The sequence below is a fragment of the Podarcis erhardii genome (assembly GCF_964252035.2).
Source record: "Podarcis erhardii genome assembly, chromosome: 3".
Lineage (NCBI taxonomy): Eukaryota > Metazoa > Chordata > Lepidosauria > Squamata > Lacertidae > Podarcis > Podarcis erhardii.
In genome coordinates, this window is record NC_138507.1 from 87,268,711 (window position 1) to 87,296,094 (window position 27,384).

Consider the following 27,384-nt stretch of genomic DNA (forward strand, 5'->3'; position numbering starts at 1 on the left):
CATTCGACGGAGAGCGCTAACTTCTTCTTTGGAAAAATCTGGACTAAAACTAAAAACAACAACCCGTGAGTAACTTGGAAATTGGATTAAAAAATGTTTTGGATTCGGTACGAGCGGGGGAGGTGCAAAAAGGAAGTCCGTCTCCCCCCTATTGTATACAATTTAAAGCAAGGATTTTGACTGTTAAGGTCGAGAGAAGAGTCTTTTCTTTATCTGATAAAAGTTATTAATTCCACGGATTGACAGTACAAGTAATTGTGCTGGAGGAGAAGAGCTAATTTTCTGAGTTAAAGTGCCACCCATCCCGGGACCGGGAGCGATCTGTGAGAGGAGCCTGCGGAGGAGACATAGAAGATTTTGACAGCTGTCAAACTAGCTGTCAAGATCGAAAAAAATAGAGAACTTTGTTTCCGATGTCTTTGCTGGTTACATTTGATACAATATAGTTAATTGTTGAAAATAAAGAAGAATTGAAACAAACTAACTTGGCTTTTGGGTTGGAAGTGAAAGGAATACTGAATAACCAGAATCCCTCTAGTGGGGGTTCAGGGACATTACAAAAATGGAAATAGGTAAAAAAATACTAGCTGACCTGGATGAGGTTAGGTTTCTCGTGAGAAAGTTGTGTAAGTTACAAGAACAAGGTCATGTTTTGTCTACAAGTGCCACAACTTTGAAGCCAACAGTAAAGGAATCTACTGAGCTGGAAAAGGACTTGATGTACAAAATCCAGGCAGCTGAACAAGAAAAGAAACTTGAGCAGGAGGAGCAGGAAGGAGGGGCTGCAATGTTGCAGAAGGCAAAGGAGAGCCGGAGGCCTGTCAAGATGGACATAAAAGAAAATAAGAACTGGATGACAAAAACTGGGTTTGAATTGGAAAATGAGGAATGGAAGGATCTCCTTTTGTGGAGATCTGAAGACCTATGGTCTACAAATCTGATTAAGGTGGAAGATGGATCCTTTTGGCTATTTGGACTTAGAAGGATGGAGAATCAAGATTTGAGTTCAACTTTTAAATATGGAGATCCGGCTGGAAGGAACATGGACATTATAGGGATAGTGCCCCTCCGAGACTTGGTGTTTAATATAAAAGACTTTCAAAGAAACCGGCAGAGAGGGACTGAGAGAGATTTAAGGGCCTCAGACGTGAGGTTGCCGGGCTGATAATAGATGGACTAATGGACAATGGCTTGGGGATCAAAACCGGGGAAGGGAGGGTGGGGTCTGGAAATCCAAAAGGTGTACTAAAATATTCTGATTTATTCTTTTTCTTTTTCTTTCTATGTTGTCACTAGTATTGAAATGGGGAATTCGTGGAAGGAGAATAGGGCCGATCTTAGAAAATGTTTTCAAGTATAATGATTGATGTATATATGCTAAAAGTTGATATATAAAATGAATTTAATATAACAACAAACTAAGGTTAAAAATTTAGGGAGAAGAACTTGCTGAACAAATTTTTGGACAGGGAATACAAGAAGGGGAGGCGAGGGGAAGTTGTGGGAAAAGGGTATTGAAAATATGGATTGTAAATGCTGATTTTTTCTTTTCTTTTTGTTTTCTTTTTTTTCCGTTTTATGTACTATTTGAAATTCTAATAAATATCATTTAAAAACAAACAAACAAAAAACAATAGTCGGCATCAAGTGCATGTCCCCCGTCCCATATTTGACAGACTAATTGTGGAGTGGCTCCACCTAGGCATGTACTCGTAACTATTGCTGCTGCGTGCTCCAGTGCAGTGTGTGCCATAATTATTATGGGGGTGCCGGTCCATGTACAAGGGGGGAATTCCCCTACCTCACATTACAGTGTTCGGTAAGCTGTCCCCCCTTTTTTGCTATCTGCATTCAGAAGGCAAATGATTGTGTTTTAAGACATTTTATATATATTTTTTTAAAACACACATCTTGGTATTGTATTAATTAAAGGCATTTAGGATAGCTTATATTAAAAGTTTAAATGTTCAAATATTAAACATATATATTACTGTAAGTATACAGTATCAGTGCATCATAGTGGTAGGAGTAATTTAGTCAGCTAAAATTACTTGGTAAAACAAATATGTATTAACAGGCTTTCTAAAACTGGACTTGGCAGGTGTCTATCAGAAAAGGGTTCCAGATTGGGACACTCTTGCTGAATATGTACCTGTTCCACTATAATAACCTTGATGAAATAAGGCAGATGGAAGAAGGCTGTATTGGATTGTTTTAAATGTGTGTATGCCCATATCAGGAGGAGGCAGCCTAAGATCCAAATTATGCAAGATTGATTGTATGTTTTTTAAATTTTATTTTACAAATTATTTTCATCATGCCCTTGCTTTATCACTTACATATCACAAAATGTTGGGTTGTTTTGACTGTATGACAGTATCAAAACCTGTACCAACCAACTGAATGAAAACACAACTTACTGTAACAAGTTCAGGTTTCTGGTCATTTGGTTCCTTGTATTTTGAAAAAGAAAGCCTGCAGCATTAAAATGTTCTGGTCCCAACCCACTGGAATGGATAAGACTCGATCTGTACCCCCCCCCCCATATATAACAAAGCATTCGATTTTTCCATTGCTTCTTCTTAGAATTGCCCTGTAACATTAGAGAATGACACTTGCTGGTAGCAATAATAGTAAGAAGCTATTAATCTCTCTTTGCTCTGCTAGGCAGCCAACACTACACTCCTAGGCTGATGGTTTAATAAATCTGAAACTGAGCCTTTAGCGTGTTGAATAAGCTATAATGCTGATTGGTGGGCTTTTGTGCGAGTATTTCAGCAATGTGTCAGTGTGTATAGTGTGGAATTAAGAGCATGACAGCAGATCATTTGTATTGAGAAAAATACATAAGGTATGTTGAGTTATTGAACTAGCAAATGCAATGCCAGAGACGTGTGTTACAAACCAGACAAAGCAGGATATCTGGTACCAGGATAGTACCTTCAATGGCAGCTGCTCCTCTTCCATAGGTTACAGTGATAATCTTATCAATTCAAGACCAAGTTGCTGGTCAGCTGAGACAGGTGGAGAACCACCGAGGTCATACTTTTATTATTATTATTATTATTATTATTATTATTATTTTTAAAAAGATTTTTCTTTTACAAATTTATATAAACATATTCATATCCAATATAATACGAAATTCTTTTAGACTTCTCCCCGCTCCCTCCACAATCCTCATAATTTTAAATTTAGTTCACATTTCCTTTATAGTTGTATTGCCAGTTTATAAATCTTTACAGCTCTTTTCCCTCTTACAATACCCTTTCTCCTCACAAAGCCTCTTTAAATCCAACTAGCATTGTCTGTTCATCACAAATGTTTTCCAGATAAATCGTAAACTTTCTCCAGTCCTGAGTGAACTTGTGATCTTTTTGATATCTGATTTTTCCTGTCAGTTTAGCTAATTCAGCAAAGTCTATCAATTTCCGTCTCCATTCTTCCAATGTTGGTAATTCTTCTTGTTTCCATTTTTGAGCCATTAAAATTCTTGCCGCAGTCACTGCATATTGAAAGAGTTTATGATCACTTCTGTTAATTTCTCTTCCTGTGATTCCTAACAAAAAGGCTTCTGGTTTCTTCACAAACGTATATTTAAACATCTTTTTCAGCTCATTATATATCATTTCCCAGAAGCCTTTTACTTTCTTACACTCCCACCACATATGGTAAAACGACCCTTCCCTTTCCTTACATTTCCAACATTTGTTACATGTCTTATACATTTTTGCTAGTTTAACGGGAGTGATGTACCATCTATATACCATTTTCATAATGTTTTCCTTTATCGTCATACATGCAGTGAATTTCATATTTTCCTTCCATACCTTCTCCCAATCTGCTAGCTGTATATTATAACCAAAGTCCCTGGCCCAATGTATCATAACCGATTTGACTTCTTCGTCTTTTGTTTGCCATTCCAATAGCATTTTATACATTTTTGACAATACCTTGTAGTCATTGTTTATTATCTCTTTCTGAAATCTAGACTCTCCTTCAATATATCTCCTCTCTTTACAGTCCTTTTTAAACATTTCATTTGTTTGGAAGTAGTGCAACCAATCATATACATATTTTTTAACTTGTTCATATGGCTTCAATTTCCATTTCCCCCCTTCTTTAATTACAATATCTCCATAAGTCATCCAGTCCTCTCTCATGTTTGTCTTTTTGACACTCATGACCTCCAGTGGGGATAACCAATGAGGTACATTTGGTTCCAAAATATTTTGGTACCTATCCCATATTTCTATTAGGGCACCTCTAAAAATATGATTGGCAAAACTTTTATGAGCTTTCTTCTTCCCCAACCATAAGTAGGCGTGCCAACCAAACCTGTTGTCAAACCCTTCCAAGTCCAATAACTTATTATTTTTTAGTGTTATCCAGTCCTTTATCCAACAGAGACAAGATGCTTCATAATAAAGTTTCAGGTCTGGCAGGGCAAAGCCACCTCTTTCTTTCGCATCAGTTAGTAACTTAAATTGTATTCGTGGCTTTTTGCCCTGCCAGATATATTTTGAAATCATTCTTTGCCACTGTCTGAAGATCTTTGTCCCCTTAATTATTGGAATCATTTGAAATAAAAACAACATCTTTGGAAGCACGCTCATCTTAATTGAAGAAATTCTGCACCAAAAAGATAGTTTCATCCTACTCCACACTTCGAGGTCTCTCTTAATAGTGTTCCAAGTTGTCACATAATTGTTTTGAAATAAATCAATGTTTTTTTGGGTTAACCATATTCCTAAGTATTTTACCTTCTTCGCCACTTCCATCTCTGTTTCTCTTTGCACTTCTTCTATCAAACTTTGGTCCAAATTCTTCACCATAAGTTTAGTTTTCCTCTTATTTAATACAAATCCGGCCACTCTTCCAAATTGGTCAATTTCTTTTATAACTTCTTTTAGACTACTTGTCGGATCTTCCACCGTAATTACCAGATCATCGGCAAAGGCTTTAACTTTGTATTGGTTTTGACCTACTGTTACCCCCTTTATTAGTTCATTTTGCCTAATTGAACTAAGCAGGACCTCCAGAACCGTAATGAATAACAGTGGTGAAAGAGGGCATCCCTGTCTTGTACCTTTCTTTATATTCACATCCTCTGTAATTACATTATTTACGATCAATTTTACTCTCTGTTCTGAATATATTGCCTTTATGCCATTGTAAAAATCTTCTCCCACTTCCATCATTTCCAAATTTTTCAACATAAATTCCCATGAAACATTATCAAACGCTTTCTCTGCATCCACAAACATTAAAACGGCTTGTCTCTCATTACTGGCAGTCAAATATTCCAAAATGTTTATTATGTTTCTTACATTGTCCTTCATATGTCTGCCAGGAAGGAAACCTGCCTGATATTTATGGATATATTCTTGCAATATCTTCTTGAATCTTGTTGCCAAAATACCCGAGAAAATCTTATAATCTGTGTTTAGCAGAGATATCGGTCTGTAGTTCTTAACTTGTGTGAGATCAGAGTCTTGTTTTGGTATGAGTGTAATAAAGGCTTCTTTCCATGTTTCTGGTATATCCTGTTGTTTCAAAATATTATTCATAACTTCTTTAAGTGGTACCGTCAGGGAGTCCCTCATTTCTTTATAATAAGTTGCTGTAAATCCATCTGGTCCTGGTGCCTTCCCTTTTTTCATCTGTTTTATGATTTCTACTATCTCCTCATTCTCTATTGGGGCATTCAGTCTGTCTTTCTTTTCTGTCGGGATCTTTTGCACCTTTTTTTCTTTCAAAAATTTATCTTCTTTATATTGTTTTTCTCTCGTTTTGCATACAGATGCTTGTAGAAATCCAAAAATCCTTTCCTGATACCTTTTGGGTTTTCTATTTCTTCGCCATCCACAATAATTTTATTAATTGTGCTTTGCTCTTTCCTTTTCTTAATTTGCCATGCAAGCCATTTTCCTGGTTTATTTGCGAATTCGAAATTCCTTTGTCTTAATCTTTTGATGTTCCATTCAACTTCTTTGTTTATAATCATGGCAAACTGTGTCTGCAGAACTTTAATATTTTGTTTTATTTTGGTATTATTTGGCTTTTTAATTAACTTTTGTTCATTGTCCATTATTTGTTTTAGGATTTCCTTCTTCCCTTTCTCTCTGTTCTTATTTTTGATCGCATTCTGTTGGATGAAAAATCCCCTCATTATTGCCTTGCTTGCATCCCACACTGTGCTGATCTTTGTGCCTTTATTCATATTCTCTACAAAGTATTCCGTCAATTTTTTACGGGCTTCTTGAATAATTCTTTCATCTTCCAAAAGGTAATCTTTCAATCTCCATCTGAATGTTCTTTCTTCATACACTTTTATCTCCATTTTTATCGGATCGTGATCTGAAATTACTCTGGGTTGGATTTCTATTTGTTGGATTCTGGTGGTTAGTTCATTCGAGATCCAAATTTGATCTATTCTTGACATGGACTTATTCGGTTCCGAATAAAATGTGAACTCTTTTTCTAATGGGTGTCTAAGTCTCCAAATGTCAATTAAATTAAAATTTTGCACCAATGCGAAAAAGGTCTTCGGTAGTTTTCCTTCTTTACTGTCACTTTTTTCTCTTAATCTGTCCATTTCCGTTGATACAACTCCGTTCATATCTCCCATTATTATAATTTTTTGATCCATATATTCAAACAGCCTTTCTTCCAATTTCTTGTAGAAATCAGTCTTGTTTCCATTAGGTGCGTAGATCCCGACAATTATTAATTTTTCGCCCTGCCAATTGATCTGTATTGCGATTATTCTTCCTTCTTCGTCTTTGAAGATCTGTTGAGCTTCTATGTTTTTCCTTACATAAAGGACTATGCCTCTCTTCTTTTCTTTATCTGAAGATATAAATTCATTTCCCAATCTATTATTAATCAGAATTTTTTTATGTTTCCTTGCCTGTTTCTTGAAGACAGATGATGTCCAAATTTTTCCTTTTTAGATATTGTTCAATACTGTTTCTTTTCTTCTTGTCATTCATTCCATTAATGTTCCAATTCCATAATTTCAATGCCATATTTTCTGGTGGTTAATTAAAAAATATAAAATTTATTCTGAATTGTCTCTTTATAATTCCTCCTCTTTTTCTTCTTCCTCTTCTTCTTCTTCCTCTTCTTTCTCCTCCTCCTCTTCATCCGTCTCTCTATTTTTTTTGTACTTTCCTTTTAAAAGTTTTCCTCCCATCGGGTCAATTCCTCCTACCGCGCCTTCTTCCTCTTCCTCTTCTGCCGTCAATTCTTTGTAACGTCTCTGAAACTTACTTGTTTCTTCGGGACTTGTAAGTCTATGTCTCTTGGCTTTGTATACAAAAGAAATCCCCTGAGGGAATTCCCATTTAAATTCAATCTTGTTTTTCTTCAGAATTTGGACCAATGGTTTATATGGGTCTCTCCGTTTCAACAATCTGACCGGTATGTCTTTAAAAATAATTATGTAGCTCCCATCAATATTCAGTCGCTTCTCTCTGTTTTTTTGGAGTATTAAATTCCTCATGTCTTTGTCTTTAAAGGTGATCAAGCAATCTCCTGTAACCTTCCTTGTCTTAGTTGTCCTTACTCTCATCCTAAATGCATTTTGAACCCTCTTCTCCACATCTTCTTTTTGTAATTCCAACCATTGAGCAATTTCCGTTATTAATTTATCTTTGATGTCTTCTCCTTGAACCTCTGGAACTGCTCTCAGCCTTAGGTTCACCTCCCAATTCGTTCCAATTCAATTCACCTCCCAATTCGTTCCCAATTCAATTCGTTCATGGAGATTGCATCCCATAACTCCTCCTGTGTTTTACTCATTTCTGAGATTCCTGCTTTCATCTTCTCCTCTTCTTTTTTGACTTCTTTTATCTCCACTTTTGTCCTTTTTAATCCTTCCTCAACAGATTGTGTTCTCTTGGTAACTTCTTTTATTTGGCCTCTCAATTCTTTTACTGTATCGTCAATTTTTTGGTCCATTTTGCCTATTTTGTTATCCACCTGCTCAATTCTAGTATCTACATGTTCCAATTTATCCTCCAAGTTCTTTTCACTTTGTCTAATTTCTGCGAACATTTTTAAAATTTCAGCTTTGAAATCTGCCTCAGGTTTTGAACCTCTTCTTTCTCCCGGTGTTCCTCCTTCCCCAGCTTTCTTCTGTAAGTGAGACATTTTCTCCTTCTCCTTCTTTTCTAGCCCGTTCCCTTTTCTGGTGAATCAGTCCCACTACTTCCCTAGTTCAGTTGGATCCAAACCCCAATATATACTGTGTCCCTCCTCAAAACAATTCTTATATCAAACATATAAATGACACTTTTATCAAAATACAAATAACACTTTCATCCATTCATAATCCATCAAATCTGGTCCGAATCTCAATATAATCAAATATAATCAGATTAAATCCCAACAGTTAGAATTATCTGTAAATGGCTTCTTGCCACCAATTAGGCTAATCCATAGGTACAGGTATTTCTTGCCACCAATTAGGCTAATCCATAGGTACAGGTATTTGTTTTAGATGTGACCCAACTCTTACAAATTGCTGAAGCCAGAGGGAACCCAAGGAAAAATTCTTCAAATGTTAATATCCAAACCAATCTTCTGCCACCGATTAGGCTAATCCTTAAATCAGTATGAATAGATATTTCTTCTGCCACCAATTAGGCTAATCCAAATTTGTGTAGATAAATAGTTCTTTTAATCCAAAGCCAAGAGTTGCTTATTAAAGAAAAAAATAAGGACCCGAAAAAAACAAGTTGTTATGTGTCTTCTGACCACTAGGGGCAAAGTCCCCTAACCATTTTAAATTGCTCAAGTATTTAAATATTTCAATAAAAAGAAACTGCCACAAAAAAGAAATAAGCCGTCAAAGGGTGTGCCGAATTATGTTTAATCCTAAAACGATAGTCCAGATCAATTTAAAAACCTTCTTTCCTCGGCAAACATCAGACCGTCTCGTAAAACTTTAACAATGGAGTCTGGAAATCCCCTTTGGTTACGCAGTTTTTATTTCAGCACAACACCAAAGTCTAGTTACGCCAAATCAAATTCATAAGCCCCAAAAAGGACTTAAATAGCTCCGTCTTGTTCCTCTGTCCCCCCTTTTCCTTTAGATCTTCCTTAGAATCTTCCTTGAAGATCCTTTAGATCTTCCCCAAAAAGGATTATTCTTATTCAGTTAAAGGGGGGAAGAAACAGCAGCCGCGAGCGGTAACTTACTTTCACTTTTAATCGCTTTGTTGTTTCCATGCGTCTAAGCTGATTGCGGATAAAAAGCTGGTCTTGTAACTTCCAATTTTTTTCATCCGGTTTCTTTTCTTAATTTAAAATTCTTCTTTATATCCAATTAAGTCCGAATTTCTTCCAAATCGAGAATTGAGAGCTCTCCTTGCAAGCCTGGGGCTTCATTTCTCGGAGGTAGCTATGGCCTCCCTGCAACCCGCTCTCCCCCCCCCGCCGTTCTCTTCACTCCTTTTAGGAGCTACCTGATGGCCGGGAGGTTCGCGTTTCGGCTGCCAGCGGGAACCTGAGTGTCAGAACACCCTCCTGACACTACTTCAAGGGGTCACTGCGCCCTGTGACACCCCCAATCCTCCGAAAAACCCGGGATTCCCCAAGAGGGAAAATCCCCGCTTGCGCTCGGATCGCTGTCAACCGGAAGTCCCCCACCGAGGTCATACTTAGCCATTTAGCAAGTAGAATTGGAGCTGATGGTGAAGCACAATCATCACCTTATGCCAGGGATTCAGTGAGGAATGCGACAAGGACCCAAGAAACGAGCTGAGGGCACGTGACACAGCTGCCTTGCTGAAGCTAAGTAGATTTGGGTCTGGTCAGTATCTGGATGGGAGACCACCTAGGAACCCCATGAGTTTCAAAATAGAAGATAAAGGGGATAGAAGTATATTGAATTAATAAACAGAATGGCAAGAACTTCACTAACAAATGCTGTGAATTGTTTGTGCAGTCTGTACTGAGTCATGCTATTAACTTACAGTTGTAGCTGTCTAGCAGCTTGAAGTAAATTGTAAAGATAGAATGGTTATTTTCCCTACCTCCTTCCCCCCCAATGTTTGTGTTGTGGGGTGTTATTAGGGAACGGGCTGTCATTATTACACACTCAGTTCTGGATTGGGTTTCTGTTCAGTCTTAGTTGCTGAACAGGGCTGTAGAAGCATTGTGGCTGATGATTGGTGTAAGACACAAATAATGGATTTAGATCTTTTTTTGGGGGGGGTACCTATCTAATATTAAATCCTCCCAACCTGGACTCTTGCAATGCAACCTCATAAAGCTGCTTCTTCATTTTCTTCCAATTTCTCTCCAAATATTCTCTATCTGTAGAAGGCAAGTTCTGCAACAGGACATTTGATGAATATGCATGCTGGCCTGATGGTCTGCCTGGCACCTATGTGAACATGAGCTGCCCTTGGTACCTTCCATCAGCTAGCCCAGGTACGTACGTTTTCCTATCTTTGAAGAACATCCAATGTACACAATTTCTCTCCCACCAGCCTGCTAATTTTATTTATATGTTTGTTGCGTGTATATTTTGCCACTCCTTTAAGGAACTCAAGGTGGAAGACACGATTCTCACTTCCCATCTCATCCTCAAAAACAGGTAGGTTAGGCTAAGAGAGAGCCCAAGGTCACCCACTGAGCCTCATGGTCAAGGGGAGACTTGAATATTGCGCTTCTTGGTTGTGGTTCGACACTCTTAGCTACTAACGTGCTAAATTTGCTAAAGGCAAGCTCAAGTTCATCTGGAACTCTGCATGTGCCCAGAAGCTATGTGTGTAGTCTGACTTCTCTCTGAAGAATGAGTGCAAGCATCACTGTGGTATAACAGTAAAAGCATGCGCAGTGTAAACCCAACTTGATCATGGAAATATAAGTGGCAAGCAAAAGGGCCTTGCAAGCCAGAAACATGACCAGGTCTGCATGAACCTAATTAATCACACCCACACCCACACCATCTCCTTTTGGTAGTTACCACTTAGGTGCTGGGTCATGTAGGGTGGGAAATACATTGGGACTTGGTGTTACTTGAACAAAGAGGTAATTGACATGTGGACTGGTTCAGGACTGTCGGTTTTAATTCCAAAGATCCTTTCAGTATAAAGGGGGGGGCGGGCGCTATGCTGAGTATGGGTGGGAAAGAGATTTCTTAATTGAAGTCCTTTTTTTCTGACACACACCTCTCTCTCTCTCTTGCATGAGTATTCATATTGTACTATGTTTGGTTGCTAGTGACTGTTATCTTAGGGTCATCTGAAAATTGAATTTACAAGCTCTATATCGGTTTCTCAATCATTAATAAACATATACATTATTTACAGCTACTTAAAAATTTGCTTGTATTAATGTGCAAAATTGTTGACTTCCCAATTAATTGATATAAGAGCCCATCAAACATTCTATAACTCCTTTCAATAATTCTTTCCCCCCTTTATCTAATAACCTACATGCAGGATTAAATGCCTTCCCTTCAGCAAACCTATTTATTTTCCAACTTAGGACTCGGTGGCAGTCATTTGGCTGCTAACAGCACTAAAAATCATCACTGCAGGAGAGAGCCAAGATTTACCATAATCCTGTACCTCAATAAATTACCAGAATGTGCTGCATCTTTCATGTACTTTTGCAAATAAGCAAAAGCTGAATTATCCTGGGGTAGAATACAATTTTCACTTAAAACACATTAACATTTGGATCTCTTCAGAAATTTTCATTAAAGGATTGCAAACCACTTTGGAAACAAATTAAGCTTTATAATCCTCTCATTCCTGTTGCTATAGTATATCCTAATTTTTCTTTGTTGTCCCAATAGACTTGATGATGGGCTGTGGCAGTCCTTGGTCTCTTCCATTATAAATGGATGTGTAGTTGTGTGTGTGTGTGTGTGTGTGTGTGTGTGCGCGCTGCTAATTTCGTCATACTTTTACTTTAAAGTACAATGCCGTCTATGTGGGGCTGCCCTTGGGTTTATAAACTCCAGCTGGTGCAGAATGCTGATCAGGGCCATCTTGCTGACAACACGTGAGACTATTGTTGAAACATCTGCACCGACTGCCCATCCACTACCAAGTCAGGTTCAAGGTCCGTGTATTAATTTACAAAGCCCTGAACAACATAGGTAGAGGGTACCTCAGGGACTGCTTGAACCCTTATATTCCAGCCCAGTCACTGAGATAATCTGCAGTGGCATTGTTGATCAATCCCCAAGTTGGTGAGACTCATTTGATAACTAGAAGAAACCAAGTCTTTTGTGTCATTGGCTCTGTATTAGGAGAGGGGTAGTACATCTGGTGGGAGAAATGTCAGGTTCCTTCTGGGTAGTTTGTCCACCTTTCATCTCCACCCTGTACTCGGCTCCCACCTGTGGCTCCTAGAAGCTGTCAGCATGCAACAGCAGCCACCCCCTAGAAAACAGCTTTAACTGGCCAGCTAAGCCAGGTGAGTCTAGATCAGTGTTTCCCAACCTTGTGCCTCCAGCTGTTTTTGAACTACAACTCCCATCATCCCTAGCTAGCAACACCAGTGGTCAGGAATGATGGGAATTGTAGTCCTCAAACAGCTGGAGACCCAAGGTTGGGAAACACTGGTCTAGATGATAGGTCTCAAATCCTCAGTGAGTTAGGGACTTTCCCTGCATGTGAACACATGCTCTTGTGGATTGAGCGGATGAGACCAATTATGTATCAAGGCCCCCAAGCCAGCCCCCGTTAGAATAAAAATTCACACTGACACAGATTTTTGGTTTAAGGTTAATGGGCAAAAATTTAGGCCACAACTTTATTGATTATAGCAAATGTGAGCGGTATTGGCTTAGGTATTGGCAAAGGACTATATTGGACTCCTGCCCCCTTTGCAGGAAGTCAGTAATGGTAAACCACTAAAAGAGGAAGCTACATTGGGGGAACCCGCCTGTAGCTCTCCTTGGTGTTCCCAGAGGCCTGGCATGGCCCTAGCCCCTCAAGTGGACTTCGGACAGGATCCAGGCCCCGGATTCCTTCAACAGAATACCCTTGGTCTATGGAGGGGCAGACGATGGCTGACCTCCCCTCCCCCACAAGTCAATGAGCCAATGCCTAACCCCCAAACCTTACAAAGTTGTAACGATTGCTAAGAGGTAGGCGTAAACCAAGTGGCCAGGGCCAGTCTGCCAAATGGAAAAAATCCTACCTGGCCCCTGTTCCAAGAGAGAAGTGAGGGGCAGATGGGGCTCGCCAACCTAGAAAGGTAGCCCATCTAGGAGAAAGAAAACTCTGATCCTAAACCTATGCTGCCTTGCATAACAGCTTTGGGAAAAGAAAAAGTTAAGGAGTAAGCCCTGCACAAATCCAGAGTGTATTCCCTAAGACAGTTGGATGGCACCTTGCATGCCTGCTTCCGGCAACTCCTGCAGCCCAACGCATTGCTTTCCTTTCCTTTGGACTGCACCAGTGAGGCCAAGAGTGGGGTCTTGTCATCTGAGCAGCCCAGGATCTCCATACACACTGCCCAGGTTTGTACCCTAGAGAGGTCACTTTGATGCTGCTAATTGCAGCAGTTTGACTTCACCCCTGAAGGCATACTCCATTGTCCCCTGAGACAGACGAATGTCAACAAGGGATTCAGCAGGCACCTTCTATCCCAACTTTTCAAGGCCTGCTGAAAACTTTTGTATCCCGTCAGACTTATACAAACAATTGAGAATATATCTTTCCATAATAGTTAATTTATTTCTGATTTTAACTTTTTATATAGTTTTATTGTATAGCTTTATGTGTAATTATTGTAAATGCTCTGATTTTTAAAATAAATAAACGACAGTATATGAATATTGTTATAAATTAAAAAATGAATAAACTTAACTTCACAAAACCTCACCACAGCAGCAATGTGATGGGTCTTCCTCCTTGGGCCTTCATTATGTACTAAAACCTAATCAGCATATGGGAAAAAATCTTTTTGAGTTTCCTTTGCTAATCTGGACATTAAATCCTTTTTCAGAAATTATGTAACCAGATAAACTAGGTTAGGTTTTTCATTAAGTGAGGGTGCATAATGGATTCCCTTTTAGACAGAACTCTTACTAAAACTGTTGTAAATAAGAATTTGTTTAAGTTAGCAAAATAAGGGAATGCTTGGATGGGGGCTCTTCACTGTTTGGTGGGGGCTATAGTACCAAATATTACTCAAGATTCCTATACATGTTTTGAAAGTTAGGCCATTTCACGTAGCCCAAGATGGCAGCACCTACTTCTCTTATAATGCAAAGAGAGAGCTAAGGGTTCTGCCGCTCCTTAAAATTTTATATTTAATTAATTAGTTAGTTAGTTAGTTAATACCCTGCCTTTTTTCCTGACAGGGATTCAAGGCAGCTTATAGATAAAAACTGTAGAGTCTTCTCTTCAAGTATTTTGGCCAATTAGAGCTGGCCAAAAATGAATACATGTACCAAAGCTTCATAGCTGAACTTCTGTCAAGTATCAAGATTATTAGCATCTAAACCAATAATTTTATGAGGGCAAGCAGACCTAGGAAGAGTTGAACTCTGAAAATGTGTAACAAACCATTAATTGCCTATGTGTAACAAAGGCATAAAAAATAAATTTACCATGATGCATACTTTGTGAGGACTGGCTACTTTTGTCGACTTTGGCTCCCAGCACCTGAGTTTTCCTTTGTCAAGTGGAGCCCAACTAAGACTGTCAATTTGGGCAAAGAACCTGTAGTCAAAATTAGTCAGGAGTCTCACAGTTCTTTAAGGGGTGAAAGTCATGAACTATTTCGTGTTGTATTCATCAGCTTTCATTGTCCATGCAGATGAAGAGGTTTCTAGCTCTCTCAGATTAGAGTTTAGTTACTGCTATCACTATTGGTAATCATGCAACACGATCACTTGCTTTTAAAAAGAACAGAAATCTGTGTAGTTATTACTGGCGGTTAATTTAGTGGGCCTGGACATCTGGCAGCAGGAGCGAAGCCTGTCTTGCATGGCCCACTGGTGAGCGCTTGGCTTTAGAGAGTTTTACGATGTGGGCATTTACCTTATTTGCACTGCCCATATTCATATTTGCTGTGAACGAGAACATTCACATTGTTTCTCCTGAATCACAGATTTTGTTCACCCTCAATGTACTTCACACTCCAAGATAGAAACTACAGGACACCCCTGCCTCCCCTCCCGCCCCCCAAAATGAGCTTTGCTGGCAGATGACACATCAAGCTTGGCAGAAACTCTAGGAAGAGGACAGTGAGATGAAAATTTATTTTTCTGTATTGTAGCCAAGCGAGAGTTTCATTTGCTTTTTCATCTCTTCAGGGGCTTGGTTTTCACAGGCTTTTGTTCTCCCTACAACTCCCTTTTGTCCTTAAATAATAGCTGCCTTGCTCTCCCTCTCCTTTTTTAAAAAATGAAGATCTCTATGAAGCCTATAAACAGCTTTTAATTTCTTAGAGATAACGTCCAACCTTATCAATATCCAGGATACTTTCATTTCTGCTCTTCCTCGAGTGAGTAGGAAGAATACTCAGGGGCTCACTTTTTCAGGTCTTTTTAGGTGGGGGATTTTTCCTGAGCTAAATGTAAAAAACTTGCCCAGTGGTAAATTTACCTTCTCTTTTTCAACCATGCTGAGGCAATATCTGGCATTCAGTGGAATCAGTGCAACTGCAAAGGAGCCATAAGAATATCGTGTCCTCAGGAAAATAGAGCTTTCTCTTTTAGAGAGGGTATCTATCTCTTGTTACTGTCACTGGGAATGTAATCTCATTTTTGTTACCATTTTATAATTTAAGCCCTGCTGCCAATAACACTGTGTAGACCAAGAAAGCTTGGAGTTGCTAAGGTAATCCATTTTACATTTTATGACTCCTTCAGGGTCCTAATATTTATTGTCTAATGGCCCTAAATCCTCTTAAATAGAAAATCTTCCAGGGACGCAAGTTCCAAACAAGAGTTATAGGTGCAGTAACCACATTTGTTTTTCTTATGCCCTCTGGAGTACACAGGGTTTTGCTGCAGACTGGTGCAGCATAGTTATGCCTCAGGAGCACTGATACGATGTGTCCATATGGCTTGGTCATAAGAGCCAGGGGCAAGAATGTGTTGCTTCAAACTATAGCCTTACTTCTGAACAAAATGCATGGCAGGTCAAGGCTTTACTAGATGTACAGGATGTAAGTAGCGCAGTTGTTTCAACTGGGTGTTTAGTGAAGCATTCCTGCAGTACAAAGATAATTTTGATTCTAACCTTTATTTATTATTTTTTTCTGAACTGTGTCCACAGGACTTATTATTGTGGATTGAGGGAAGGAGACATGGTGATATACTAGTTGCACACTTATCTAGTTCCAAAAAAAGCGTTGGTGGATGGGGTTGCTTTTGAACATTTGAAGCTGCTAGGTGAGATCATACAGGGATTTGGAGTGTGGTGTTAACAATGAGTTCTACCTGAGAAAGCAGGTAATTAGCTTGATCGAGACCCAGGTGGCTTGTTTGACTTGGAGTGACTCTCCCCATCTTCAGCTGCTTCACCAGCTATGACGGTTCCTGGTTGAGCATAGCCTGGCCACAGTGGTCCATGATCTGGGACCCCCCAACTGGGTTACAATCATGCATTGTGCATGGAGCTGTGCTTGAAGACAACTCAGAAGCTTCAGTTAGTGCAGAACACAGAAGCCATATCTGGTGTGGCTGGATAGGATGGTTTTTTACACTGATCCCTAGGAGGCTCTGCTGCCTGCCTGTTTGCTTCCAGGCCGAATTGAAGATGTTGGTTTCAACCTTTTAGTGTCCTGAACAACTTAAGGCCCAAATACCTGAAGAGATGTCTCCCGTATACATACCTGCCCATGTCTTAAGATCTGCTGCTTGAAGTGCAATATGTTTTTGCATGTTATGTGTCAACAAGGAAGAGAGCTTTCTCTGTTATGGTGCCCCAACAGGAAACCATCTCTGTTAGGTTTTTGGTGCCAAGTTAAAAAAACTAAAAAACTGTTTGCCCAGACTTCTGTCCCATTTTTTAAATCTATCCTGTTGTGCATCACTGCATTTTAAAGTTGATTTGATAGTTTTACAGCTGTATGACAGTTTTGGTCTTGTTTTGTACATTGGCCTGATACCTATTTGATGAACAGTGGTTTTCATATATTTTAATAAATTAAATGAAACAACCATTGGGTTCCCTGATCCCACTTACTGCCTAAGCCTTTACTGTATGGCACAGGGATGGATGAATACTGAACTACATACCTTTTCTTTTTATGTAAGCCCCCATATTAAGTTTGTTTATTTATATATATACAATCCTTTTGCAAAACATCAGGGCAGTGTACAACTACAGAAAAACATTTAAAAGCAATACAAGCTAGACATTCCTGTATGTTATGTCCTGAGTGTGGAGATGGAGTTGAGAGCCAAACTCCATGTAATTACATTTAAGGTGTTTGACATCACTACCACGATACGCTTGCAGACTCAGTTAGACAGAGACCGAGAAGGCTTATTTTGCTCCCAGTGGTCTGCCATGCATAGCTGGCATGCTGCGCTTAGTTTGGTGAACCAGATTATTCTGTGTTATGTTAAATAAAGTAAAGATTTGGTTTGAAGCATGGAGCTTGGGCACCCGACACGCTTGAGTTGAATTATCAGCATAGATGAGTATCTCAGCATGTTTCTCATATTTTAAATGGTACTAATATAAGTCTGCCTGAGAAGGTAAATGTTGCAAAGAAGATAAAGAACATAAAATATGTAAATACTTTATAAATTATTAATAATTTCATTTCTGCAAAATAGTCTTAAGTTGCAAAGTGCTAAGCTTGTGAAATGGAGTCATTTGCCTCTCATCAAGCACACAGGCTGTTTAATTTTGCACAATGACTCATATTTGCATTGTTACCCTTTCACATTCCTGCATTTTATTGACGATGATCCTCCAGGGAGCTTTTCTGTTATAGGCCAAATGGTCCCCAAGAGGCACAGGTCCCTACTACTTATTTTGAAAGTGCTGCAGATAAAAGTTTTATCCCCCAAACATGTTCCAAATGTTGACTTTTAGAATTTCTATTCATCACCTTAAATTTTATTTGAGCGAGAGCAAAATCCTTAATGGCGTCATGTTTATGAGGGAACCCACTTTTTATAGCTTTTCCTTGAAGATAATGACAGCAGATTCTGGCTTACTTCCAGAGTCATTTTACACTTATGGGGCTAATTTACTTTCCTTCCTGACAATTGGAGTAACCTGAAGTGAGTTAGGGAAGAGCAGGAACAAGTGCTCAATCAGCATAATTGCTTTTGCAAGAAACAACTTGGCTTTGCATATGTGAAAGCAGCTTGACTATCACCATCCCTGGAGTCAAATTAAGCAAGGGGAAAGTCCCTATTGAATGAATACAAATGCAGACCCTTCTTTGAACTTGTGTTCTCCTACAATGTGCTGGGTGGGCGAGAGTCGCTAGGCTGTGAACTGCAATTCAGCCCTGAGTGCTCACTGGAAGGACAGATCCTGAAGCTGAGGCTCCAATACTTTGGCCACCTCATGAGAAGAGAAGACTCCCTGGAAAAGACCCTGATGTTGGGAAAGATGGAGGGCACAAGGAGAAGGGGACGACAGAGGACGAGATGGTTGGACAGTGTTCTCGAAGCTACTAACATGAGTTCCACCATACTGCGGGAGGCAGTGGAAGACAGGAGTGCCTGGCATGCTCTGGTCCATGGGGTCACGAAGAGTCAGACATGACTAAATGACTAAACAACAACAACAATACAAATTTAATCAACAACAACAGACACAGGAATTTAGACACAGGAAGGAACCCTGTGTGTTATGATTTTTTAAAAAATGGGAAATAAGTAGAAACAGTAACTGGATAGTAATCTCCAGAGATAAAAATATCACTTGAATGCTTTGGAACAGGTGGTTAAGAAGATGGAGTTGCCGGATATGTTGAAACCTCCCTGAGGAATCCTGCTTTAGAAGAGAAATCCAAGGGAAGATACTGTTAAGGGATTTGGATTGGGCTGGGTGTCATTGTGGGATCCTCTTCAACCCTGTGATTCTAGAGATGAAAGAATGGAGAAGGGGAGGACTGCTAATATGGGCAGACTAGTTCCTTGGTCAAGTCTTCTCTTTTGTAATATAAGCTAGGACAATATGTTTCCATTGGAACTAAAGAGCTGGAAACATAAGTAAGGATGTGATACCATTGAAGCATGCATGTCTCTGTGTGCAGGTCTGGCAGTATAAAAGAAGAGTAGACAACTGGTGCTGGTGACTTGCGGTCTGTGAAGATCCAAATGCTAAAGTGCTGGGGTTCCCCTAGAAATCTGATGGGAATCAATATCTTTTGGAGCTAATGCTGTTAACCCCCATCTTATACTCAGCCTGTATCTATAGCACTAAAATGTAATATATTTGCAGTGATGTAATTTGAAGGACTCCAATCCAAGGTACAGACTGAAACCTCTGAAATGTCTTCCTGCTTGAATATGGGGCATGTATAACGGTACCTTTACAGAAGTTCCACAGAAGTATAGCCACACAAAATAATGGTCTATTTCCATACTGTACCATGAAATATTGCACTAACAGATGCCATGGCATAGGTCTGGTGTGACAACAGGAGTCAGATTCACTTGAATAAAAGTTTGATACTGAGTTCCATGTTGAATATTATCATTGTGTATTATACCTAACTCAGAAATGACTGTACAGCTTCAATACTTTTTCCATGCCTATAGAAGAAATTTGAGATGAACACTACTGTGCTTAGTATTTACCTATAGAAGCTGGCTTCTTTCACATTGGTACAGGTGTGTTCCAAAGTGCTTCATATTATTTTCAAGATCATTTTTAGAGGACTTTGTTATAAATTATTTTGCCATCGTTGTGCAAAGGGAACTAAGGGTGGAAATAAAAGGTAGTTGTAGACTATTTTTGTTGTTCTCCATGGGGAAACAGACTACAAGTTTTTATGAATAGAAACTTGCTTTGCCCATGAAACAAAGGTTGCTGAAAGCTGATGTACTGCCTGTGTGATTGATAAATTTAGGTTGTGCTGGTTGAGTGGAACTGTTCAAAGAACAAAGTCTTGTGCTAGGATATATTATCTTTTGCCATCAAAGGGCAAACCACTCTGTCAGGGAGCGGCAAGTCAATCTACCACAGCAAATAATTTGGCTATTACTCATAAACAGCAGATTCACCACTGCCTTCTGGAAAAAAACTGTTACCTTTTCCAGAACATTTCCCCTGTCGAGAATTAAGAAGAGTTATTAATTTGGGACAACTTACGATGCTCAACACGTGTGCAGAGCGCACTGAGGGGAAACACTACTCTCTGCCTCCTCTCCCTCAGCTTGTCTTTCCCTGTCTGGGTAAAATGTGATAGGCTAGGACATGATGTAATTTGTTTCAAAGATAAATTATGTGGCAATTTATTCCAAAGGACAATTGGGTGACTAATCTTCCACCATTCCTGACACACAGCTGTAGTAAAATGCAGATCAGGTTGGTTGTTTTAAAGGGGGAAGCATTTAATTTGTTTTTTTATTTCCAGCATAAGTGAGCTAGCTAATGAAATATTTGTGAGCCTCCTGGCATGTGATAACATATTTCCTATATCTAAAAGTGTTTTGCCAGATGTAGTATTTGATTTGATTTACAAGCTCATCCAAGAACAAGATAAATGGTGACATTAACTCCAGTTCTAACTATTGGCCTCCCCTTTCAGTCTTTTATCAGCAAACAGGGACTGTTTGGATTCTGGGCACCAATCCATATCTTTAAACATTTAATACTAATAAGGTGTAATTGACATGGAATTCAAGCAAACAGGCTCTATTAAGGCTATTGCTTCTAAGAAACTAACTTTTTGTGTGAAAGCATCTTACACAGAATGTGAAATAAATCAAAGCCCTGGCCTAATTTTGCAGCTTTACAGCATCATTTTTAGAATATTGGTCTCTTTTGTGTAAGCTTTAAATGCTTATTGATTTCTTCCAGTTCGAGGCAACTTCCATGGAAAAATAAGATCCCACATAAAGAAGCAAGGTGATGGCAGTTGGACATTAACATAAAGCTGTTTTGATCAAAGCAGCGCAAAGCTGGTGCAGCACATTGTCTCACCTTTAAAAGCACTTTCATAAAGACAAGTATACACTGTGTCACTTTGTACAACTCTATGACCTGTGTGCGACGTTGTTTTTTTGTCTTTGTTGCACCTTATGAAACACATCCTTGCCCATTGCAACCTAATACAGCATTCAGACATGCCTTTTGAATTCCTGTGTTCTAGATAACTCCCGTCTTGTTAAATCCTGGCCACTTTTGACATGCCAAAACTAACTCAGCATGAGTTTGACAGATTGGCGGGAGGTTTCTGTCCCCTCCCCACAAAACACAGAAGACTCTGGTGACTCATGAAATTCAGGGCATTCGTTTTAAAGCAAAAAACAATTGTTTTTAGGTGTTTTGCACAAGGTAAAATGTATTTAAATACAAGCTAAAGAAATGTGTATTTTAAAATAAAGACGTAGTCATAGCATAGAAAATAGTATTAAATGAATTATTATTGGCTGGAACCAGAGTTGCACTTAGCAGAGTTCCTGAGGAGGTGATTTATTTTCTCCAAGGGGTTGGGGGCCACAGGAATTGCACAGGGGAATTGGGGAAGATTACTTCTTCCTCTAGCGAGGAGTCATTGCTGGATCTTAGTGCCTTCCATGAATGGAAGGAGTCCTTTCATTCGTGGTTCAGTCAATCTAGATAAACATTTTGATTTACTGATTCAGATTTCTGAAGCTCCTGTGGAATGTCTGGGCTTGTATGAATGCAAAACTTGCATATTCCTGGCCAAAGGGAGATTTCAACTGGGAGAAACATTAACAGTTTTTATGAATAGTGGTATATAAATATTTTTATAAATAAAAATAAATGAACTTCAAATTCTGGTAATGTCACTTTTAAAAAGTGAACTCTTAAGTTTTCTTAAGTAAATTATCTGAGATTATTTCTGTGTTTACTATGGCAGCAACGAACTTTTGTATCTTTTGGTTACCTCTTGGCTTCTGAGTGTTCCTTGTTCATAGAGAACAGTAGGCACCAGATCATTTAGACTGTCACTTATTTACTGACATGCTAATTTCTATCAAGTGGGATGTAAATTATTCTAAGAGAAAAGCCATGTGGTTCAGGAAATAGGTTCACTCTCAAGTTACAGAGTTCAGATCCATGGAGTTGTCACTTGCCAATTTTCTGAAAAACGTACAATGAACTTGCTTCACTTTTCTAGTAGAAAAACAATCAGTGTCAAAATTCATTAAACTTGAAGCCTCAGAGGCTGGGTTCAGATGTAAAGCAAATCCATGGTTTGTGCAAACCATTGTTAAGAACCATATCATTGTTTGATCATCTACATGTATAACAGACAACCAGTCCTTGTCTGCTTTTGTTTCCCATCTATTCAGGACCCAGCTTAATAAGTCCACTTGAATCTCTAAGAAGGGAGGAGAGATGAGGCACAACAGACACAAGGCTTGTTCATATCTCAGCTTGATAAGCCAAGATATATGTTTGTGAAAACTGAGCCATTAAAAGAAACCATAGTTTACCTAAACAAGCCATGGTTTCATGTTGCATTTTTGTAACATGATATGTAACATGAGCTATGTCACATGATACAGATATGTAACATGAGAATCCTAAAATGTCTTGGAAGCGCTTGAACTGCTTCTACGTCAGTACTATAGTTAAGTATACATTACTGAAAGCTGTCGGGGGGAAGTACCAGGCTAGGGCTTTCTGCTGGTTGATACTAATAATGGGTTAGATTTTGCTTTTGTTTTATGTCATCTTCCATCATTATGCGCTTTCTGGTCTTGGATAGGGCAAGTTTACCGCTTCTGCACACTGGAGGGCACGTGGCTGCTGGAGGAAAATTCCACCATTCCATGGAGGAACATATCTGAGTGTATGGCTACTGATGAAGTAAGTGCCTAAGATTTTGCTGGAATAATCACTAGCCTGTATGCCACATCCTCTATCCCCAGAGACTGTTACAGCAGTAGTAATGGTAGTGATGTTTTTTAGATGTAAGTTTTCTGTTAGTTAATAAAGCATGGTACCTGCTGCTGGTTGCTCAAATTCAGATTGTTTCAAAACTTCAGTGGAATTGAAACAAGTAGCATGGGCATGGCATTCTTTGGTCCCAATGTTTATCGGGACTGATACTAATTATTGCAACCAGTATAGAAGCTGGAAATGTTGAAGGAAATTGCTTGCATGTGTGACCATAGGGGGGAGAAAACAAGAAAATACACTGACAATGTGGTATAATTTCTAGTGGTTTCTCCCTTTACAAGATACTTGTGAAAGGCAATGGGAAATGGATGGGGTTGCAAAACTCATCTTTTTAGCAGTTTTGTATTTTCATTTACATTGCCTTCGGCTGGGCTGTACTGACTTAGACTATTATAATAACCACGTGGACTTGTTTGGAGGAACTCTGTGAACACGCATCAGCTTAAACCATGGGTAGGCAAACTAAGGCCCAGGGCCTGGATCCGGCCCAATCGCCTTCTAAATCCGGCCCGCAGACGGTCCAGAAATGAGTGTGTTTTTACATGAGTAGAATGTGTCCTTTTATTTAAAATGCATCTCTGGGTTATTTGTGGGGCATAGGAATTCATTCACCCTCCCAAACAAAAATATAGTCTGGCCCCCCACAAGGTGTGAGGGACAATGGATCAGCCCCCTGCTGAAAAAGTTTGCTGACTCCTGCCTTAAACCAAAGGATTTCAGTCCTCAGAGGTTTCTGAAGTAGTCTGTGTTGCCCCACAAAGTTTTGCAACAAGCCAAAGGACTTGTAAGCAATTTGTTGGAAACTTAAGACTTTAGAAAGCTGAATGCAAAGCTGTGTAAATGTTACTCATCACATGAAATTAATTGGGGGCAGTCCAGTGGAAGTCAGACTACCATAATTACTATTGAACATGAATATAACTCTTTAGAGTTTGCAGCACAGTAATCTTCACAGCAACTCTCTGGAGGGAAGGTTATATTGGGCTGAGGTTAAGAGATGGAGGGTTGCTTAGAACCACCTTGTGATCCTCCATGACAAAAGTGAGATTGGCAGTGGTGATTTCCAAGCTCATTTTAGACATCATGCTACATCAGCTTTTGGCTAAAATTGTTTACTGTAGGGGTGAGCTGCATGCTCTCAGGGATAATCTGCTGGAGGCCAGAAACAAACATTATAAGGGTCACTTTTCTTTCTTTCTGACATTCACTTCTCTCTTTCTCCCCATGCATTGGGCTGCTGGGGGAGAGATAAGCCATTTCTACTGCAGGTCTGAAGGGCTTTTGTCCCTCCTCCTCCCTCCAGTTCTCCAAATGTTTAAACTCCCATTCTCTCTCCCCCCCCCCACTACCTTCCTGTCCACCTCTCCCTCTGGGCTCTTCCAGCCAGCATGAAATTTGACTAAGGGTCACATGTTACCGACCGCGGTCTACATTGCCATGTTACGATTATTCAGCAGAAGTGGGAAGAATACAAATAGAGAACAGGGCAGGAGAGAAATTCTGCAAGTTTGAAGTGAGGTTAATTAAAATGCAGGAAATCCCCAAGCTTGCTTCCCCATCTATTTTCTCATTCTTTTGAATGCCTGTGACATAGCTGAAGATGATGTTCGGAGAAGCTGAATTGCTGTATTACAAACCACATGCAGGGACATTTTTTGTCTCCATTGGCTGTTTAAAAGATTATTTCACACTTGTGTAGAAAGCTGCCAACAAGACAGATGCTTAACGACAGTGCTTGGTCGTTTGGCACCTGTCTCATTTCCATAAAATAGAGTGCTTTGGGGGGTAATGATTTAGAAACCCTGAATACTGTGTTGTGTCCTGAAATGTAAATACTGATTTTTATTTTCAATTTTCGACAACCCCACCAACTTATTCTCACACTGTTTAGAGCCATAGATAAAAATAGAACTCAGAACAACCTTTAGATTTGGGTAGGGTGAAGGTCATCATGTGGCTTGGCTGTAGCTGTCCTTGAGCATGAATTCCAACTGGAAAGATTGAAGCTCAGAGGAATGGTCACAGACTAACAATTGGTCCAGGCAGAGCTCATTAAAATAAATGGTAGTTCTGCCAGTGACTTATGAATTTCACCTATAGTTCTGCTGCTCCTGTCTTAAGTTTGTGCCCTTTGCAATTTCAAACTAACTCCATGCATTGGTTATTAATTAAATTTATTAATTAATTGGCTGACACATGTAGTTAATGCTCTCCCTTCTGTTCCAAATTCTTCTTTCATTTTCCAAACCAGTCTTCCCTTTAAAAACAGCAACACCCTTCCACACAATCCAAATCACTCACAAGACTTTTGGGTGGCATATCTCATATACCGCCAGCTCACGTAGTCCTGGAGAATTTCCCCCTTCCTGTGTGAGAGGATGCAGCACTCTGTACAGGGGACAAAACACCACTCCAGTATCAAGATACAAAATATAAGGGACAAATTAGGCTCAATAACAGACTTCCATATTTGGGTTTGAGTTTCATTTTATTATTTTCATGTAATGAGTTTTTAAGCTTTCAGGATAAGTTATGCTCCCAGGGCACATTGTCCTGAACAAAAAAAGAACACATGGTTTTGGGATTCCTGATATATTGGACTTGATGTTTGTGATCTGTACTACTTGCCTATGTTTTGTATAAGATTGTTGGCTTTGCAGTTCTGTTTATCCACTCAGCTATGCCTTGAGTTGACCATCTGCTCATCTTAGAGGCTTTTGAGGAAGCTGGATTCGTCCAATAACTATATCCTTCCATTGCGTTCTTATGTTATCTTCTTTTAGGACTCACCAGAAGGCCACATGCTATTCCTTTCTGCCATCTACACCACTGGATATGCTCTTTCCTTCTCGGCCCTTGTCATAGCCACTGGCATCCTCCTGGGGTTCAGGTAACCTTGATATGCCTACAAAGAGGCATGAACTCCAAATTGTAAATAGCATTTGACTAGTACTTCTATGCACTAATGGTGCCTGTTGCAAAATTTCAAAAACCTCAAACCTTTAAATGCAATAAAATGGGAAGTCAAAGGCAGCATAAAGGTGAGCTTCACATAAACGGTGGAAGAGTTTAAAGAGTTTGTTGTAAACTATTACATACATATAGTGGGGAAACTGCAGTGCAAGAATAGAGTGCCCAAGTTCACTGTGTTATAACTAATAGTGATAATATTTTGCCTTCATCAGTCAGAACCATACTGGGCTATCACTTGTTCTTGGTGTGCTGCACATCGGAAGCAGCTGATATTTGTGCTTAATAGAGAGACATAAACTCTCCTGTCCCCTCCCCTGAAGAGGTATTAGTTTGATGCTATAGTAACAGATGTAAACTCTGAAATTACTATTAACTCAGATATGGCTGAACTATTGTGGAGGAACATTTTGCTTTGTATCATAGACAGAGCATTTTTATTTCGATGGAGGGACAAAACTGCCTTGCTCTACTGCACATATATTTTCAGATGGGGTTTGTTATTAGGTGGCAGAAAGGCAAGGGAGAAGAAATGTTTGAGATTCTTGAATAAAGGATTGCTGTTACATTGATACTGGGTTCTAGCTACTGAGTTGAACTTTTTTCTTTTTGACAGGTTGTGATTTTTGTTCTCCTAGAGCATGACTGAGATTCATAATGAATGTTCATTGTTACTTATTGTGAGCCTAGAGGGGAAATCATGCTCCCACAACAGTCCATATAGTTCTTAAGTGGCTTATCTTGCTTTTCAAACAATAGGTAGTAAGTATCAGAACTTCTCTTGATGGAAGCCGATGCTTCTGCCACAGCCCCCTGCAGATTTTCCCAGTACACAGAAAGCTAAGGCATGCCTCACAAAATGCATTTCTTTATCTAAAGAGATTTGAAGATGTATAAAAAATTATGTTCTTTAAATCCCTCTGCTGTGACCACTTTAGTAAAAATTCAAAATAGTTCTCTACTTCTACACATCTTTTTAGTCTAAATGTGGTTTCGGGGTGAAAGCATTATAAGTTTTCCTTTGCCTTCAACATAAGAAGAAATCCCTGCAGCTCTTCCTGAATTATATGCCAAGTGACTCATTTGCCCACTTCAGTTTTGAGCGGAGTCCCCTTGTTGCCCTGTTTGACAATTGTTACAGCCTACACATTTGAGTAACTTAAACATCATGATTATTTTTCAGGCATCTGCACTGCACCAGGAACTACATTCACTTGAACCTTTTTACCTCATTTATCCTCCGTGCTATATCCATCTTCATTAAAGACTCCGTGATAACTTGGATGTATAGGACAGCCCCTCGTGAACAGCAGTGGGAGAGTTTATTCTCTTATCAGGTAGGGAGATGAGG

The 27,384-nt window shown here is 39.3% G+C and overlaps 1 protein-coding gene across 2 annotated transcripts in view; it reads left to right on the forward strand.

Moving 5' to 3' along the window:
• GLP1R (glucagon like peptide 1 receptor) overlaps positions 1-27,384 on the forward strand; it is a 118,862-nt gene that overhangs the window by 49,381 nt on the left and 42,097 nt on the right. The window contains exons 3-7 of one of the 2 annotated variants that reach the window (XM_081854190.1): positions 10,333-10,443; positions 20,988-21,035; positions 22,870-22,970; positions 25,847-25,953; positions 27,217-27,370. In XM_081854190.1, coding sequence (XP_081710316.1) covers positions 10,333-10,443; positions 20,988-21,035; positions 22,870-22,970; positions 25,847-25,953; positions 27,217-27,370 — 521 coding nt within the window. The remainder of the gene's footprint in view (positions 1-10,332; positions 10,444-20,987; positions 21,036-22,869; positions 22,971-25,846; positions 25,954-27,216; positions 27,371-27,384) is intronic. The other variant, XM_081854191.1, reaches the window with a different exon arrangement.